We start from the raw sequence: 19,192 nt of genomic DNA, 5'->3' as shown, positions 1-19,192 counted from the left end.
TAACAAGATTCGATAATTTCAACGTTTACTGTCGGTTATTTGCGGAGGCTTGGGGCCGAGCCTGCCCGGTTTGGAAACTACACCTAAGGCTAACACTACGAACAAAATACATGGGCTGTCTAGGAAAAAAAAAAAAAAAAAAAAAGAAAAAAAAGAGAAGAAGGGGGAGGCAGTGTTTACTGTTTAGGACTCTTTTATCTAAAAAAATAAATCTACTCCATCTCCGAAGCCCCAGAAGCGGGACCCGCCATGAGCGGCTGTCGCGTGCCGCATAGGTGAACTCACACGTGGCATTAACGCAGATTCCGATCTGTCACGTCACCAAAATTATACTCCTCGAGAGGTCGGGCTGTGGGTAAAACTGTAATTGTAGGTTGTATAGCCCACTCGTGGTCCCACCCCCTCTGAATCTCTCTAAAGCCTTTTCCTGGTTCTTTTTCCTCTATAAAACAACCTCCGTGTCTGTTCGAATAGAACCCAAAAATAGCTCTCCCTCTCTCTGTTTTTTTTTTCCTCTCTTTTCTTGTGCTTTCTTGGTTATTTTCCGGGAAAGCCGGTGGTTGGTTGGCTTGGTTATGCTGTGCTCTTTCTCTGGCCTCAAGATTTGTGGCACGTGACGATCAGATTCTCGTTGGTTAATTCATATAAGAAAATTGTTGTAATTATTATTTTTTTCCCTTTTTTTCCCTGCCTAAACAACAAGTATTGTGTTTCTCCCAAATTAATCAGATTTTCATTTCATTCTCTGAGCCAGAAAATCACTCTGAGCTGAAGAAGACGGACGGTTTAGATCTGTAAACTATCACGTAAAAATTGGAAAAAAGTGGTGAAAACACAAATCTTCTCAGATTTGTGTTTTTCTGGATCATTCTCAGTGTGTACGTAATTTGAGATTTGGTTTCTTATTTGGAGTCAAATACTAGATCCGAGTCAGAGACCTAAAGGAGCACAAATATCCTTAAAATAAGTAGGTTCAAAATTTGTCCTCTGTGTGCTGTATTCTTGGAAACCTAGCTATTGTTGAATTTTCGGTGAATTCTCAAAAATGTTTGCGAGCTCGGGTTCGATTCTTCGGCTCCGAACCGGTGCGTCTGGCGCTCTGCCTTCGCTGGACAAGTCCTCGAACCAGCAGTCGAAACTCAATGCGGCTCCGAGAGCTCCGACAACCCGGTTTAATACGCGATGCTCGGCGGGGGCGAAGAAGTCGGTGAATGTAATAGAGAAGAGGTTTCTGGGGACCCGATTGCGGGCCTCCGGGTCGGAGAGATTCCAGTTCTGGAGGTCGGACGGGCCTGGGAGGGCGCCTAAGCTCAGGGTCGCGGTCCGCTCGTCGTTCTCCGCGGTGCCGGAGAAGCCTCTCGGGCTCTACGACCCGTCGTTTGATAAGGATTCGTGTGGGGTCGGATTCGTTGCAGAGCTATCCGGCGAAAGTAGCCGTAAAACGGTAAGATTATCAGTTTTTTTTACACAAGGATGTACATGTGTATGTGTATCTATTTTCTTTAAAATCTTTGAATCTATGGGTGTATTGTGCTTTTAGCAATCAATTTTATGCGTGTTATTTGTGCGCAATATGTATACTTACATGTATCTAGGTACGTCCGTATGTATATTTGCTCTGTGTACTTTGATCTTATGCATGTGGGTTTTGTGTTTGGGTTTTTTGGACTTTGATTTTCTGGGCGTCGTTGCCGTATTTTTTTATGTGCACGTATGACGTATGTGTTTTTTAATTTGATGTTGGTGTGTTTATTGGGTATTTGGATTTGAGGGTGCGTGTTTGTGAGTGTTCTGAGGCGAGCGTTATTGTTTACGGTTTTTTTTTTTTGTAGGTTTCGGATGCTTTGGAGATGCTGGTACGTATGTCACACAGAGGTGCCTGTGGGTGTGAAGCCAACACTGGTGATGGAGCCGGAATTCTTGTTGCTCTTCCTCACGACTTCTATGAGGAGGTTTGTTTTTTTTTTTTTTTTTAATTGTATTTTGTTGTTCTAATTTTTATATAAATGAGAAACAGTTTCCTTTCAGGGAATTTTTTTTTCTACCTTTGCTGGTTTCTGTTTGTTTTGACAGATCTTTGTGAAAATAAACTTGAAATTTCCTTTTCGTCCACGGTTTTACCCGTTGTGTTTTTTTATGCAACCTGGAGGATGCAAACCATTTTCCACTTTGAATTTTTTTTTTTTTTTGGAAATTCCAGAAATATTTCTTATCTTGCTGAGAGTGCAAAAATATTTTTTCTTACATTTTCTATTTCTTTGAGGGAAAATAATCCCTCAGACGGAGCTCGAGGTTGAAATTATTCCTGAGGAATATCTTATGGTTGTGGACAATCAAATTGAAGAACCTCGAATTTTTAAGATTTAACATTTGGAGTAACTGTTCTGCATTAGTTGGTTTTCCTTTTATTTATTTATTTTTTAACTTTTACTTCTACTTCCATTTTTATTTGCAGAATAAAACTTTGTATTCATTGTTTTTGGTATGCCATTTCTCAGGTTGTTAAGGATCTTGGGTTTGAGCTTCCACCAGCAGGGGAATATGCTGTTGGCATGTTCTTTTTGCCCAAATCGGAGAGTAGAAGGGAAGAAAGCAAAAATGTGTTCACAAAGGTAATTTTGAGAATGAAAGTTTTGCTCTGCTTGCATTTGTTTGTGGTTCGTGATTGCCCAAGGGTTGCTAAGAGTGCGTTTGAGAGTGTAATTTCACAGGAAAAGAGTGCGATTTTATACATTTCTACGTTTAGGAGTACATTTTAAAAAAATTGTGGAGTAGAAAAATATGCATTTTCAAATTGCAGGCAAGTTGATACTTTTTTCAAAACGACTTATTTTAAAGGGGAAAATGCAGTTTACCCCCCTGAAGTTTCAGGGGTTTTTCAATTTTAACCCCAAAGTTCAAAAATTGGCAATCTACCCCCCTGAAGTTTCAAAAATTGGCAATTTAAACCTTCCGTTTAATTTTTCCGTTAAATTGGACGGAAATTTTAAAAAAAAAACCTAAGTCTTGTAAATAGATTTCCGTCAATTTAACGGAAAAATTAAACGGAAGGTTTAAATTGCCAATTTTTGAAACTTCAGGGGGGTAGATTGCCAATTTTTGAACTTTGAGGTTAAAATTGAAAAACTCCTGAAACTTCAGGGGGGTAAACTGCATTTTCCCCTATTTTAAAAGCTCAAAGGCAATTTTAAACGCACCCTTATGCAATCATTTACTCTGTTGGAGTCTCAAACTACATTTGTTTGATCCTTACACTTACAATTTAGTGCTTCAACTTGAAGCTTACTGCACTTTCTACTAGTGAAGTAGCACCTGTAACACTTCTTAGGTGCCTGGCGACGCCAGGCTAAAACATATTTGGTTGGAAATTTTATCCCAGTTGTTTTCTGGTGTTACTTGAAATTCATAAATCCATATATGATTTCATTGCTGTGTGTATCGCTTACAGTGTATATTAGGATTTGGACCTTATTCCTATATAAATATGCTTCTTCACTTCCTACTTGTTGATCGATTCCCTTATTTCTTAAATGGAAGTGATTTCTGCTGCATACTTTCCCGCGTATCAATTTGGTCTATTTGCTTTCTCGGCTTCTCATTTGATTCTTCCATGTTTTTATCCTATCATTGATGAGAAAATGTTTGCTTGTGTTTGAAGGTTGCAGAGTCTCTTGGGCATACTGTTCTTGGGTGGCGACCTGTGCCTACAGATAACACAGGATTGGGCATGTCTGCCTTGCAGACAGAACCTGTGGTTGAGCAAGTTTTCCTTACACCTACTCCTCAGTCACAAGTTGATTTGGAGCGGCAGGTAGGATTCAATTTCTGATATTCTACAAGTCGGTTATAGAGGTTCAAAGTGGGAAGGCATGATTCTTTTGCAATGCTGTTAGGATAAGGTTTACTTAATCACATTGATAGTGCTGTTTTTCTAACTATTAATTTTTTGAACAAAGCAAGTGTTCAACCAGGAACTAATTTTGAGAAATTAATAGGTTAAAAAACTATTAGCATGATTCGTGATCCTAACTGTCAAAACAAATAATTTTTTTTTTTTTTTGACACAGAGGTAACAACGGATTTGATCATTTGTGGTTTAGTTTATTGTGGTAGTTAATGTTGGAACATTTTGATAGCCTTATCCTATTGCTTTTTGTGCAGATGTACATACTGAGGAGGGTTTCAATGATTGCCATTAGAGCTGCATTAAACCTTGAATATGGTGGTGCTAAGGACTTCTATATCTGTTCTCTTTCCTCAAGGTGAGCTGTTCTGAAAGTCACATTATCTGTTCCAGATGCTAGGTAGTATATAATCTAGGTTCTTTGCCCTTTTGCAATTTGTCATTCCTTTACCTGATTTATGCAGGACTGTTGTTTACAAGGGTCAGTTAAAGCCAAATCAGTTGAAGGATTATTATTATGCAGATATTGGCAATGAAAGGTTTACGAGCTACATGGCCCTGGTAAATATATTATCCATTACCTTTCTTCTCTCTCCACTAACTCTATACTCCAACAAACAGCATGGGAACAACCGGTAACTGAAGAGATGCAAGGTTGAGGAATGACTTCTGAGGCATTTGAGGTTTGAATGATCTCTTAAGTTCTTCCACTCCCTTGATTACTGTTTGAATTTGGATGCTGGATTAGATGCATTGGGTGAGTTGGTAAGAAAGCTTCATTATCAAGATAATCATGTTTGCAGAAACTTGGTGCGGCTCTCTGTGATCAGTTGTTGGGGATGAAAATTTTCAGTTGAGTGGTGGGAAGGAAATTGCATTGGTTAAACTAGCTTAGGGTTTCCAAGATTTAGTATCGCTGCCATATAAGTGCCCAAACAAAACTTCACATGTTTCCACATCAATTTCTTATACTTGAATATGGTAGATGGGATTGCCAATGACAGGCTCGGTTCCTTTGATTTTTGATGCAGATACACTCGAGATTCTCAACGAATACATTTCCCAGCTGGGATCGTGCTCAACCTATGCGTATCTTGGGCCACAATGGAGAAATCAACACACTTAAAGGCAACATAAACTGGTATGTAATTGAGTAAAAAGAGTTGTTTTGTATTCTTAAGTAAATAGTGGGATTGCATTTTTTAGCCTGTAACTGATATTGGTCCTTACATAAAAACAGGACACACCTTGTTCAATAAGTTAATGTGATTGATATATTACCTTCGTACCTTTGACTTAAACTATTTCTTGATTTCCTCTCAATAATGATTGTTTATGGCTCAAGTTAATAAGGGTGATATCATCTCACAGCAACTGATGTTTTCCATGCTTGGCACTAGGTAACATTGTGAAGGTTGGTAATGTCATGGAATGTGTGTCATTTTGGTAAAGGCCACTTTTTTATCCCAACGTGCTTGCTTGTCAAGAATTGCTATGATAAATGACAGTTAATAAGATATATTCTCTGTTCACGCTGCTCAGTTAGTGATTTCTTGAACAGGACAAATGACATCTGGAACATAGGCCAGACTTCCAGTCTTTAAAGTTATTTATATTGATTTGTCGTTGTTAAGGTCAGTTTATACTGTTTCATGTAAGGACGACAGCATCTGCAACTCACTGTTGGTGACAAGGAATAAATAAAGAATCTTTGAGAATCCACTTGCTAAAGAGATTGAGTTTGTTTATGACACCACAACCTTGGTCTAGATGTCTCTACAACCTTACTTGCCAAACACCTGCTTGTGCATTTTATCAATTCACAAATTTATTAAAATGTAGGGAAGTGAAAAATGGCATTAAAATGTTGGGACAGAGTCTTATCAAAGCTTGCTATCAGAATGATGAGAACGTATAGGCTGACACATTTTTCATTTTACTCAGGATGAAGGCACGGGAGGGTCTATTAAAGTGTAACGAGCTTGGCCTCTCAGAGAATGAGTTGAAGAAGCTTCTACCATTTGTGGATGGCAGTTCATCTGATTCAGGTCACTTTTAACTTAGATCTTGCATATATCTGTAGGTATACAGAAATTCTTGCATGAAATAAAATCTACTTTCTTTAACCAGTGAAGTTGTGAAGGTTTAATGTGAGATGCATTACAAAGTTCTGCACATGATCTTATTATATTCTGACTCGTCTTTATGTGATTTTTTCCTCTACAGGAGCTTTCGATGGTGTCCTTGAGCTTCTTGTTCGAGCTGGTAGAAGCCTCCCTGAAGCTATGATGATGATGATTCCTGAAGCATGGCAAAATGACAAGAATATGGATCCTAATCGAAAGGCGCTATATGAATACTTCTCTGCTCTAATGGAGCCATGGGATGGGCCAGCTCTTATATCATGTAATAATTTTAAATTTTTTACTGACTCCAATGGCTTGATTTATACGTCATCTAATCTTTTAGCTTTGTATTTGTGTAAAATCATTTGTAGTTACTGATGGCCGCTATCTGGGAGCAACTTTGGATCGCAATGGGTTGCGGCCCGGTCGTTTCTACATCACCCACAGTGGACGAGTTATAATGGCCAGTGAAGTTGGCGTAGTAGACATTCCACCTGAAGATGTGTATAGGAAAGGAAGACTAAACCCTGGCATGATGCTTTTGGTTGATTTTGAAAATCATATTGTGGTCGATGATGAAGCCCTGAAGCAGCAATACTCACTGGCGAGGCCTTATGGCGAGTGGCTTAAAAGGCAAAAAATTGAACTCAAGGACATAGTTGACTCTGTTCGTGAATCGGAAAGGGTCCCTCCTCCCCTTGCGGGAGTGATTCCAGTAAGTATGAGGTCACTGTTGTCTTTGACTTTCCTTGGTGGGGAATTCTCATTTTGGTTAAATTTATTTTGCAACTTTTAGGCATCTAGTGATGATGACAACATGGAAAACGTGGGCATTCATGGTTTATTGGCTCCATTGAAAGCTTTTGGGTATGTATTTCTCTGTACTGCATTTGCTATTGCTTTCTTGATTTTTGCATTTTACAGGGAATCATTTTCAATGTCTGGCTTCCCTATGCAGTTACACTGTTGAAGCCTTGGAAATGTTGTTGCTTCCTATGGCAAAAGATGGTGTGGAGGCTCTTGGTTCTATGGGAAACGACACTCCGTTGGCTGTAATGTCTAACAGAGAAAAGCTCACTTTTGAGTACTTCAAGCAAATGTTTGCCCAAGTAACAAACCCTCCAATTGATCCTATTCGGGAGAAGATAGTCACCTCCATGGAATGTATGATTGGTCCGGAGGGTGACCTGACAGAAACCACTGAAGAACAATGTCATCGTCTTTCACTGAAAGGTCCTCTTTTATCCATCAAAGAAACAGAAGCAATAAAAAAGATGAATTATAGAGGTTGGCGAAGCAAAGTTCTAGACATAACTTATTCTAAAGACAGAGGTAGCAAGGGATTGGAGGAGACCTTGGATAGGCTTTGTGCTGAAGCACATGATGCAATTAAGGAGGGTTGTACGTTACTTGTGCTTTCTGATAGAGGTATCGTAATTGCAGTAAATGGAATGGAAAACCATCTAATATAATGTTTTGTTGAGTTATTGACTGATTTATTTTTCATTCTTTGGATCTGTAGCTTTTTACTGGAATGGAAAACCATCTAATATAATGTTCTGTTGAGTCATTGACTGATTTATTTTTCATTCTTTGGATGTGTAGCTTTCTCGCCTAAGCGTGTTGCAGTAAGCTCCCTCTTGGCTGTTGGTGCGGTTCATCAATATCTCGTTAAAAAGCTTGAGCGCACCCAAGTTGGGTTGATAGTTGAAACTGCTGAACCACGTGAAGTGCACCATTTCTGTACGCTTGTTGGGTTTGGTGCAGATGCTATATGCCCATACTTGGCTATAGAAGCCATTTGGAGACTGCAAGTTGATGGAAAGATCCCACCAAAATCAAGTGGTGAGTTCCACTCAAAGGAAGAGCTGGTCAAAACGTACTTCAAAGCAACCAGCTATGGAATGATGAAGGTTCTTGCCAAGATGGGGATATCAACTTTGGCCTCTTACAAGGGTGCTCAGATTTTTGAAGCTCTGGGTCTTTCTTCAGAGGTGATTGAGAGGTGCTTTGCTGGAACTCCAAGTAGAGTTGAGGGTGCAACATTTGAGATGCTTGCTCGTGATGCATTTCATCTGCATGAGTTGGCGTTTCCCTCTCGGGCTTTTCCTCCCAAAAGTGCAGAAGCTGTAGCACTGCCAAACCCAGGTGATTATCATTGGAGGAAAGGTGGTGAGATTCACCTGAATGATCCCCTTGCTATATCCAAGTTGCAGGAGGCTGCCCGAACCAACAGTGTTGCTGCCTACAAAGAATACTCCAAGCTTATTCATCAATTGAATAAAGCCTGCAATTTACGGGGCCTATTGAAATTTAAAGAGGTAGAGGCGAAAGTTCCTTTGGATGAAGTGGAACCTGCCAGTGAGATTGTCAAACGGTTCTGTACTGGGGCCATGAGTTATGGATCGATATCGTTGGAGGCCCACACAACATTGGCTATTGCTATGAATAAAATTGGAGGAAAATCAAATACAGGTTTGCTTGTCTCCCTTTAGAGACTTCATCTTGGTTTTATTTGTCTAGTACCATGCAACTTATACAGCCGTTAGGTAAATGTATTTGAATTAGGATTTTAATTACTTTTGCACGGCTTACTTATTGAGAATCTTTCTAGACATTTTCTTTAGTTAAATGTAAGAATTTCTTGCACATGAATTTTCTTATTTTAAGAATGACAGAAATTTCCTACAACCTACAAACTAGGTTGTAGGAGATCTTTCAATTTAGCCTTTGAAAAAATGACATGTGTCCCTTAGCATGTGAGAAGCACATGTTATTAAAGCTATTAAAGCATGTGAGAAGCATTGTTAAGCATTAATCATGCCTTTTTAATAGCATTAATAAGAAGTATGTCCTCCTCACATGGCAAAGGATCGATCTCACTATTTAGAGGTTGGATTGTAGGAACTCCTACAACCCAGTTTGTGGAAATTTCTGTTCTAAAAAAGAAAAGTTAATACCAAACTTATGATGGGGATTTACTTTTTAAAATTAAAGCTAACTTAAGGAATTGTTCCTTTTTTGTCATCCTTTGCTGTTATCTTTTATATATCTTCTAAACAACTTTTTAGTCAGTTTTTTAGTATATTGTTTAGTTTATTTCTACAGCTTTGAAGGATTTCTTTTCTCCCTCGGTTCAGTTACTACACATGAAAGGTTAACTGTTGATTATCATAACAATATTTTCAAATCATTGATTCTTATTTTGATTTCTGTTGAAGGTGAGGGAGGTGAGCAACCATCTCGTATGGAGCCTCTTCCAGATGGTTCAAAGAACCCAAAAAGAAGCGCAATTAAGCAGGTTGCAAGTGGGAGGTTCGGAGTTTCAAGTTATTACCTTACCAATGCCGATGAATTACAGATAAAAATGGCTCAGGTATCTTTTTGGATATTTTACATTTGGACTTCCTTTGATTACATCTTTTCATTTTCATATGTTACTATTTGGCCCTATCTTCCTATTGGAACAGAGGTTCCTCTTGTTTCATGGTAGATGATGCTGTGTCTGCAAAGCACCTTCAGGTGCCTTTGCATCTTTAATTGATACCTACCTTTGACATTTGGTGAGGTTAAATCTGTAACTGATTTTGTTTTAACTCTGGTATTCATCATTGCTCAGGGGGCCAAGCCTGGTGAAGGAGGTGAACTTCCTGGCCACAAAGTTGTAGGAGAAATTGCGGTCACCAGGAATTCTACTGCAGGGGTGGGACTTATTAGTCCACCACCCCATCATGATATATATTCAATCGAAGACCTTGCCCAGTTAATTCATGATCTTAAGGTATGTATGCGTCTCATTTTTTTTTGTGAGTGATGTTTGACTATGCTTTGTATGGGGCAAATGGGAATTGCAATTTGATTAATCGTAAGTCACAAATTGAGTTGTAGACCATCTGATACCTTATTTATTTATTTATAGAACTCGAACCCTGCTGCTCGAATTAGTGTGAAGTTGGTATCTGAAGCTGGTGTGGGAGTAGTTGCTAGTGGAGTAGTCAAGGGGCATGCTGACCATGTCTTGATCTCTGGTCATGATGGAGGTACAGGGGCCTCTAGATGGACTGGAATTAAGAATGCTGGGCTACCATGGGAACTCGGTTTAGCAGAGACTCACCAGACATTGGTTGCTAATGACCTTCGTGGCCGAACGGTTCTCCAGACAGATGGTCAACTGAAAACTGGAAGAGATGTGGCCATAGCAGCCCTTCTTGGTGCGGAAGAGTTTGGCTTCAGCACAGCACCTCTCATAACTCTTGGTTGCATCATGATGCGGAAGTGCCACAAAAATACCTGTCCTGTTGGCATTGCTACTCAAGATCCAGTACTTCGAGAGAAGTTTGCTGGGGAACCAGAACATGTTATAAACTTTTTCTTCATGGTAGCAGAAGAAATGAGGGAAATTATGTCACAGCTTGGATTTCGAACTGTAAATGAGATGGTTGGCCGTTCTGATATGCTTGAAGTGGATAAAGAAGTGACTAGAAACAACGAGAAGCTGGAGAATATTGATCTCTCCCTATTACTTAGACCTGCTGCGGAACTTCGGCCTGAAGCTGCACAGTACTGTGTCCAGAAACAGGATCATGGCTTGGACATTGCATTGGACCAAAAACTTATTCCACTTTCCAAAGCTGCATTAGAAAAGGGTCTTCCCGTATACATTGAAATGCCAATCTGCAATGAGAACCGTGCTGTTGGAACTATGCTTAGCCATGAAGTGACTAAGCACTATCAAATGGCAGGGCTTCCTTCGGACACCATCCATATCAAATTCAGTGGAAGTGCAGGTCAGAGCCTCGGAGCGTTCCTCTGCCCCGGAATCACGCTTGAGCTTGAAGGTGACAGCAATGACTATGTTGGTAAAGGGTTATCGGGTGGCAAGATTGTAGTTTATCCTCCAAAGGAAAGCAAATTTGATCCGAAAGAAAACATTGTAATAGGTAACGTGGCTCTCTATGGGGCAACGAGTGGGGAGGCATACTTCAATGGGATGGCAGCAGAAAGATTCTGCGTACGGAATTCAGGAGCTAAGGCAGTTGTGGAAGGTGTTGGTGATCATGGATGTGAGTATATGACTGGTGGGACTGTTGTTGTGCTTGGAAAAACTGGCAGGAATTTTGCTGCAGGTATGAGTGGTGGTATTGCTTATGTTCTTGATGTGGAAGGAAAATTCCAATCTCGGTGCAATCCTGAGCTCGTAGATCTTGATAAAGTTGAAGAAGAAGAGGACGTGATGACTCTTAGAATCATGGTTCAGCAACATCAGCGTCACACAAACAGCCAGCTAGCCAAAGAAGTTCTTGCTAACTTTGAGAATCTTCTGCCTAAATTCATTAAAGTTATACCCAGGGAGTATAAACGGGTTCTTGCAAGCTTGAAAGTAGAGGGAGCCTCCAAGGAGGCTGTGGAACATGCTGCTAAGGAACAAGATGAGGCAGAACTAATGGAAAAAGATGCTTTTGAACAGCTTAAGAAGTTAGCAGCTGCATCTTTGAATGAGAAATCCAATCAGGTAATTCCATTTTGATTGTAATCAGCATTAGTTTTTACCTGGGAATATCGCAGCCTCCCTGCCTCCCCCCTCATTCTCTCTCCTACTTATTAATTCTCATGTAGTATTAATGGTATAATATTGTGGTACAAAAATTGTGGAAGGGTGAGGCTTGTAGTTTAGAAGTTGAGTCCTTAGCTCTCCATATTGATTTCTTGGCCATAGAGTTCGACTTCAAAATCACCGTACATTGAGTTTTCTTCTCTACTTTAGTTTTCAACCACTTTATTTTTCAGGTAGGTTTAGTTTTCTAGTTCACCTTTCGAAATTCATTATTTGTTGAATGCACTGCTACAATTTCTTGGCTTTTCATTAATCTTTAGAGTCTCATTTCCACTTTTATTTGCCCTACTTTCATTTGGTGGGGGTGGTGAGGAGATTCGGGGTGGCAATACCAGCATGCTGGTAACTGGTGATTCGGATAGTTGTATAAATTGTGACTGATGTGGGTTTTTGATATTTGCAGAAGGTAGAAGAGGCTAAATCATTGAAGAGGCCTACTCAGGTTACTGATGCTGTTAAACATCGAGGTTTCGTTTCTTATGAGCGTGAAGGCGTTCAATACAGGGATCCTAGTGTTCGGATGAATGACTGGGAGGAAGTTATGGAGGAATCAAAACCTGGCCCACTTTTAAAGACTCAGTCCGCACGATGCATGGACTGTGGTACTCCTTTCTGCCATCAGGTAAGAGTTGGTCTTTGATTTCACCTTTTTAAAAACCATTTGTAGCTATATTTTTTTCTAAACTTGAATGTTCACTATAATTTTCTCATTTAAATCTCCGTTTTTACATTTGCAGGAGAATTCTGGATGTCCTCTTGGAAACAAAATACCTGAATTTAATGAGTTAGTGTACCAAAATAGGTGGTGTGAGGCATTAGACCGGCTCCTCGAGACAAATAACTTCCCGGAGTTCACTGGCAGAGTGTGTCCTGCACCTTGTGAAGGTTCTTGTGTTCTGGGCATTATTGAGAATCCTGTATCTATCAAGAGCATTGAGTGTGCCATTATAGACAAGGCGTTTGAGGAGGGATGGATGGTACCACGACCTCCCCTCAAGAGAACAGGGTATGTCTTGACTGGTGCTCTGTTTGATATGGTTTTCCTTTGTTAAATTGTTGGCTGAGACAATTACTTTCTGTTGTACTACCCAGTCAAAATAATCCTACTTTTTGAAGCGAGATTTTATAGGGAGAAGTGCCTTACTTCCATAACATGAATATAATATAATGTTTATGGTTGCAGGAAAAGAGTAGCGATTGTTGGAAGTGGACCAGCTGGATTGGCTGCTGCTGATCAGCTAAACAGAATAGGTCACATGGTGACCGTGTATGAGCGTGCTGACAGAATTGGAGGGCTTATGATGTATGGTGTTCCAAACATGAAGACTGACAAAGTGGATGTAGTTCTACGGAGGGTGAACCTTATGGCCCAAGAAGGTGTCAATTTTGTGGTTAATGCTAGTGTTGGAACTGATCCCTTATACTCTCTTGATCGGCTCCGAGAAGAGAATGATGCTGTTGTTTTGGCTGTAGGAGCCACAAAACCAAGGTAATTCATAGCCAGGTGGAAAGATAGAGATTATTGATTTGTCTTCTGATCTTGTGTATCCACCAGAAATTTGTTTTGCTATACAACTTGTTGTAGAGCATGTTTAAAGTTGCTAGTATTTTTTTTGGTGCAGGGACCTTCCTGTACCTGGACGGGAGCTATCAGGAGTCCATTTTGCTATGGAGTTTCTTCATGCAAACACTAAAAGCTTGCTTGATAGCAATCTCCAGGATGGTAACTACATTTCTGCCAAGGGAAAGAAAGTTGTGGTCATTGGTGGAGGTGACACTGGCACTGACTGCATAGGGACATCTATTCGGCATGGCTGTAGTAGTGTCGTAAATTTGGAGCTTCTCCCCCAACCACCGCAAACTAGGGCACCAGGCAACCCCTGGCCACAGGTTTTGACTTTCTTTCTTCCCAATGTCTCCTTTGTGATTCACGTTAATGTTGAACATTGTTCCTCTAGTTTCCAATTGTCCTGTATTACAACCATTAATTGAGAACTGCTTGTTTCTTGGTTTGCCTTGAGTCGTCAAATTTGTTTGATTTTCCTTTTTCCATGCAATATTTGCTCAACCATCTCTTTTATGTGCAGTAAACAAAATTTGCAAGAGATTTGTCAGTTGTACTTGTAGATGCTTATGTAATTAGTTCCTTTTATTTTGGGATTGCAGTGGCCTCGTGTATTCCGTGTAGACTACGGGCATCAGGAAGCTTCTTCCAAGTTTGGAAAAGACCCAAGATCTTATGAGGTATTGACTAAGCGGTTTGTGGGAGATGAGAATGGAGCATTGAAAGGACTGGAAGTTATACGTGTCCGCTGGGAGAAGGATGCTAGTGGAAAGTTTCAGTATGAGGAAGTTGAGGGCTCTGAGGAGATCATTGAGGCTGACCTTGTCCTACTAGCCATGGGTTTCCTTGGCCCTGAGTCGGTTAGTTTCTTTACTTTTTTGTTCCCTCGTGGTTCCCTTTTAGAATGAAACCAATGACCAAGTTGAAAGCATATATTGGTGAACTTTAATTAGAAAACACTTTGACTAATCAAATGTTGTTCCAAGTTATCTTAGGTTACATTTATAACTGGAATTACATGGTTTGTTAAAAGAGAGTTGCTCACTGGTATTCTGCTCTTTGTTTTTCCAGACGGTGGCAGAGAAGCTGGGAGTGGAACGAGACAATCGATCAAACTTCAAGGCAGAGTATGGTCGTTTCTCAACCAGTGTGGATGGGGTCTTTGCAGCTGGGGATTGCCGGCGTGGCCAGTCGCTGGTGGTATGGGCAATCTCTGAAGGCCGGCAAGCTGCTGCACAGGTTGACAAATATCTTATAAGAGAAGAAAAAGACCTTGCTGTTAGCCCTGGGATCAAGGAAAACCTTATCAAGAGGCATCATGACCTTACCAAGAGGCACCAGGGCAGCAGCAAACACACAGTAATGACATAGGTGACCTCCAATTTTCTTTCCCATACAGTATTCAAAAGAAAAGAAATACAGAAAAACTATTCCTAAATTGGTCTTTCTCAAGTACAAACCAACGAGCGATGCCAAGGGACTCTAAATTGGTCTTTCTGGACTCGAGGCCAAGGGACTCTTGAAAGGTTTTGCAGGAGGAAAAAGTGGTTTCCGTGGTATGATTTTGCAGAAGCCAGTGGTAGCTTGAATTGGGCTGGGTATAGTGTTCAATTTCTTCATTAATAATGTTTATAGTTTATACTCCCCGTATTGTTTAAAAGGATTAGCTCATGTGGTTGTTTATTAAGGAATAATGTACAGTTTTGTTTCATAATTTATTTTTTAAGAATTATATATTGGAAATTTTTGATATTGTATTGGAATGAACTTTCGAGGTTGCCAAGCATGCTTGAATTATACAATAGTTACGAAATCTTTTGAATTGATATTTTATTGAGTTGTTGTTTAAGATCCAGTAATTAATTTCTTCCCCTACATTATCTGAGTGGGTTTTATGATCATATAAGTTATATAACCAAGGATGGTGCTTATCCCTTAATTTTGTGGATTGAATGCAAGGATGAGAATCACAAGGCCAAAGAAAAGGATAAAAAATGGGGAAAAAAATTAATTATGTAACACTATTACATGTACTTTGCGAACAATTCCTGTATTGTGATTAGTTGGCCTTAACCAAAGAACTAGAGGTGAAATACCAATCAAACTCTGAAAGGTTTCATGAGACAGACATTTTATTTCAAGGAAATCATATGTATCCATAAATTTCGACAGATCACAGCAGGTCGTTCTGTCTTTCCCTAAAAAGTCCTTAACACTTCCAACTCGTTGACATATATAATACGACAACAGAGTACTTACAGTTTGATTATTTAGCAAAATGATAAACAGCAGGTCGAAGTCTTGATCACATTAGTGCTTCCATGGTACTAATTCTTGGCCAGATCAGATGCATCCGCCCAACTGCAAAGGTGATAGGAGGATAACAAAATCAATGGAGTATCTAGTTGAAGTGTTGCGCAGCATATATTATGTATCTGAATTTTGATACCCTGCAGATAACATTTGGCCACTGCAGATAGTATTTATGCTCACCAGTACGGCCTCTATCTCCTTGTCTGAGACTGGTGTTCGTTTTGGCTGAAGAGAAGCTTGGCCACCCACAGCGGTATTTGCGGGTGATGCTGGAACATCTGACCTTAAAAGGGTAATATTATGAGTGTCCCTATTTGTTGATGCATGTTGAGCTTGAGATGTAGAACCTGTTCATGGAAACTTAAGGCACTTTTTAAATAAATATCTTTTAAACACACTAAGAAACAAATTGGCAAAGCTACAAAGCAAATCTGTACTTAAGATTGATAGAAGTAGATGCAATAATGCTTCTACAAGTGTAACCAAAAAGAATGGTGGTGCAGGGACATGGTTTACCACGCAATTAAGTTTGTGGTTAGTTACTCTCTCTTGGCATGTGAACAAAGAGTGAGACCAAGAATACATCAATGAACAGAAGAAAGTAACCAAGGTGTTTCGTCACTAGGACTACTAACATATACCAGTTAATAAGTAGAAAAGTTTCAAATCACTGCTCAAAGCTTCACACAATCAAATACAGCTTTGCTTGTTCAGACAAGAACATCACCCTATCCAATTTGCTATATGCGCATTAATCATGAAGCCATTCCCTGAGAAATGCATGAATTATATAATTTATCAAAATGTATGGAGCCAGCATGAACCCACTCTTGATACTGCAAGTCAAGCGACATGAGTTCCTAATTTTTTTTTTTGCAACATATCAAGACTACAATCTGAAAAAGGAGAAAAGGACGCAGTGGAACCCGCATAGTCATATATGTGCCAGTCCATACAAGTGCAGCCATATTGTCCATGCTAATGTCATATTTTTCATAAAGAAACACACAACCAACCCAATAATCTTATCGATCTTTCCCCACCTCATCCTCTATTCATACCAAGACTAACTTGTCATCACAAAGGCAAGACGTTGATCAGTTGACTACTCAAATCTACTCATGGTGTATCATAATAAATGGCATGCTATACCACATGAAACTGAACTTTTGCACAGATATCTTAACCTATTTATTTCCCACAAGTCTAGGATGCAACTTGAATAACACCTTACTAGATCAATGCAAGTGAAAAGACCCCATTGCTTTAATTGGTATCAGCTTCATTGCCTTTTCTGCTCCGTTATATGCTTTCTTTTTCGCTACCTTTTTGTTCTGCGAGATTCATATCACTTAAATAAGCTCACAACTTCTGTAAAGCCATTACGAACTTCGTGTGTTCGGCCCACCCTTTTTGTCGGCAGCATCCATATTCTACAATCTGAGCTCCACACCAGTCACTAAGGTATCAGTGTTCCTCATTACTCATAAGAGAACCACCAAAGCTTACATTCCTTTACATCGTCCCAGAATACTACTTCCTCCAACTTCTCATTACTATATTTTAACTTGAGTAAATCCTTCATGAATCATACTGTTCTGTAATGGCTGCAGAATCCTCTCTGCTCCATGATATCATTTTGCTCTTGTGCAATTTTCCCCTTCCAAACCATGACCTTTGGGTCCCCTTGTCCTTCCAATGCCCCACTTGAATTACAGAAGACCTAACAAGTACAGCTGCAGGTGCAGCCACATCAATGAATATAGCAAAACATTTCTGAACAAAGCTATACGCCATCATTTACTTCTCAAAACATACAGTACATACTCATGCCCCTTTGTTACTCTTGAAGGTAAACTCCTCATCCATCTCAATAGCTCATGAATATATAATTGGACCATAAATTAGCCAATCTGAATTAGATAATTACAAAAGTTTCCATATGGCACAGTTCGAAATAAAACAAGAATGACCCAGTACTCCGTTTGACAAAACAACATAATAAAGATGCACAAACCCTGAGTCAATCAAAGTATAAAGCATCATTAATTATAATTTGAACCAAACTTTCTATCCCAGTATTTCTTTCTTAAACTGCCATTTTTTAAATAGGAAGTATACGAATCAATCATCATATGCGTGCAAATGGAAGTCATAACAACAAATCAATTAACAACAAAATTCACAAGAAGCAAGGGAAAGAATGAAAAGAAAATATAAAGAGAGAGAGAGAGAGAGAGAGAGAAAACCTGAAGCTGAGGATTTTGGGTGTCTTTGTGGGAATTTAATGCGCGGAATTCTCTTCAAGATCTGCCCTTCTCCACCCATTATCGCCTTACCTTTCTTTTTCTCTCTTCTCTTTCGCTTAAGGAAGCCTACCACGACACGGCAAAATTGTAAGACTTGTGCCCTTGTTTAGGGGCGTGTTTGGAGCTCCTCCCCTTGAAAGGCTTTACAGCGTTTTGGAATAATCACAGTATTTGCGTTGGAATAATGATGGACATTTGGGTCCAAAGACTCCAAACACTGTTGGTATGCAAATTCGTGGATGAAGAAAAATAATGAATTATCACAGAGAAAAGCAAAAACATCATAATTTTTAATGCATGTTTATTTCATTTTTCTTTTTTTAGCTTGTTTCTCATTAATCATTTAATCCTTTTGTCTCACCGTTTTAGTTGTTTAATCCATCCAAATGAATGCACAAATCGTCACAGAGAAAGATATGACACAACTTTGTAAAGAAAATCTAACAAGTGATACCTATCCTTGATAATTTGTTTTCTTCTAGAAATATAAACAAAGTTATTATCATGATGAAATTGATTGTTATATGTTAAATCTTGCCATCTGGGAAAACAAAAATGTAAGAATTTATCCTAGAGTTTGACAAAAAAAAAAAAAAAAAAAAAGAAAGAATTTTTAATAAATAACTTTGGCTTTAAAAACAATTCAAAACATAAAACACTTTTTAAAATTAAAATTCAAGCACTATTTTTTTGAGAAAATCTTCGCTTCTTGGTAGGGTGGTGGATCTCGAATTTGTGGAATGCCCTCACAAATGACTCTTTCATTTCAACTAAAGGCACCGACTTTCTACATAAAACAGTGTTTGGGACCTAATGTTACGGATGGGAAGGAATTGGTCAACCGATTTATTTCAATGACTATGAATTAGGATCTAATTGCATGCGGAGCAAAGTAACATTTGTTCATGTTTACAAGATCTTGGAATTGTCCCTAATGGGTAACTCAAGCAAAGGTCACTAGTTTAAATCTCATTTTCCCCTCTTGTGTGGACATGACAAAAAAAAAAAAAAAACACAAGATCTTGGAATTATTGTTATTACTACGAAAAAGTTAATAATGATGCATGACATAAATTTTGGACTACATGACACCAACATTTGCTAGTGATCTCGGACCACTATTTTTGTCCTGTCTCAAGCTTTGTTTGTAAATGTATTTTGTGGATGTAATTTTTACTTTTTGTTTAAAAAAATGTTTTAGTGTGACATAAATGTGAAAATTGTTTTTGTATTTTTTTGATTATTTGTATTTGTATTGTTTGTTAATTTTTTTTTTTTAGAAGAAAAAACAAAAGACAAAATAAAAATTTTAACAAACAGACTTCCCTCTCGATTGGAACCCTTTTCATTTTTTTTTTTTTT

At 39.0% G+C, this 19,192-nt stretch overlaps 2 protein-coding genes across 4 annotated transcripts; one reads left to right on the top strand and one right to left on the bottom strand.

Annotated features, from left to right (window-relative positions):
* The first annotated feature begins 493 nt into the window (after positions 1-493).
* On the top strand, positions 494-15,036 carry LOC132162263 (glutamate synthase [NADH], amyloplastic). Of its 2 annotated transcripts, XM_059572522.1 has the most exons (22): positions 494-1,444; positions 1,833-1,952; positions 2,499-2,612; positions 3,659-3,811; positions 4,162-4,262; positions 4,369-4,465; positions 4,936-5,045; positions 5,849-5,952; positions 6,131-6,310; positions 6,402-6,745; positions 6,827-6,897; positions 6,989-7,458; positions 7,636-8,505; positions 9,252-9,406; positions 9,650-9,811; positions 9,950-11,542; positions 12,048-12,266; positions 12,382-12,650; positions 12,828-13,133; positions 13,267-13,534; positions 13,811-14,068; positions 14,280-15,036. In XM_059572522.1, the coding sequence occupies exons 1-22, from the start codon at positions 1,046-1,048 to the stop codon at positions 14,577-14,579; spliced, it is 6,663 nt and encodes a 2,220-aa protein (XP_059428505.1). In that variant the 5' UTR covers positions 494-1,045; the 3' UTR covers positions 14,580-15,036. The 2 variants fall into 2 exon arrangements, with proteins under 2 accessions (XP_059428505.1, XP_059428509.1); XM_059572526.1 differs by lacking the exons at positions 494-1,444; positions 1,833-1,952; positions 2,499-2,612; positions 3,659-3,811; positions 4,162-4,262 and adding an exon at positions 4,526-4,587 and having other exon boundaries at positions 4,373-4,443.
* LOC132162274 (uncharacterized) lies at positions 14,286-18,009 on the bottom strand. 2 transcript variants are annotated; one of them, XR_009438216.1, is made up of 4 exons: positions 17,771-18,009; positions 15,702-15,868; positions 15,468-15,569; positions 14,286-14,439 (listed from the first exon to the last, which is right to left on the bottom strand). XR_009438216.1 is itself a non-coding variant. In XM_059572533.1 (3 exons), exons 1-3 carry the CDS (start codon positions 17,847-17,849, stop codon positions 15,552-15,554), a joined length of 264 nt encoding a protein of 87 aa, XP_059428516.1. In that variant the 5' UTR covers positions 17,850-18,009; the 3' UTR covers positions 15,358-15,551. The 2 variants fall into 2 exon arrangements, 1 of the variants encoding a protein (XP_059428516.1); XM_059572533.1 differs by lacking the exon at positions 14,286-14,439 and having other exon boundaries at positions 15,358-15,569.
* Positions 18,010-19,192: the final 1,183 nt, after the last annotated feature.

This window comes from Corylus avellana, chromosome ca1 (assembly GCF_901000735.1).
Source record: "Corylus avellana chromosome ca1, CavTom2PMs-1.0".
Taxonomy (NCBI): Eukaryota; Viridiplantae; Streptophyta; class Magnoliopsida; order Fagales; family Betulaceae; genus Corylus; species Corylus avellana.
The sequence above is the reverse complement of the archived record's forward strand: the minus strand, read 5'-3'. Positions and strand labels throughout refer to the sequence as shown.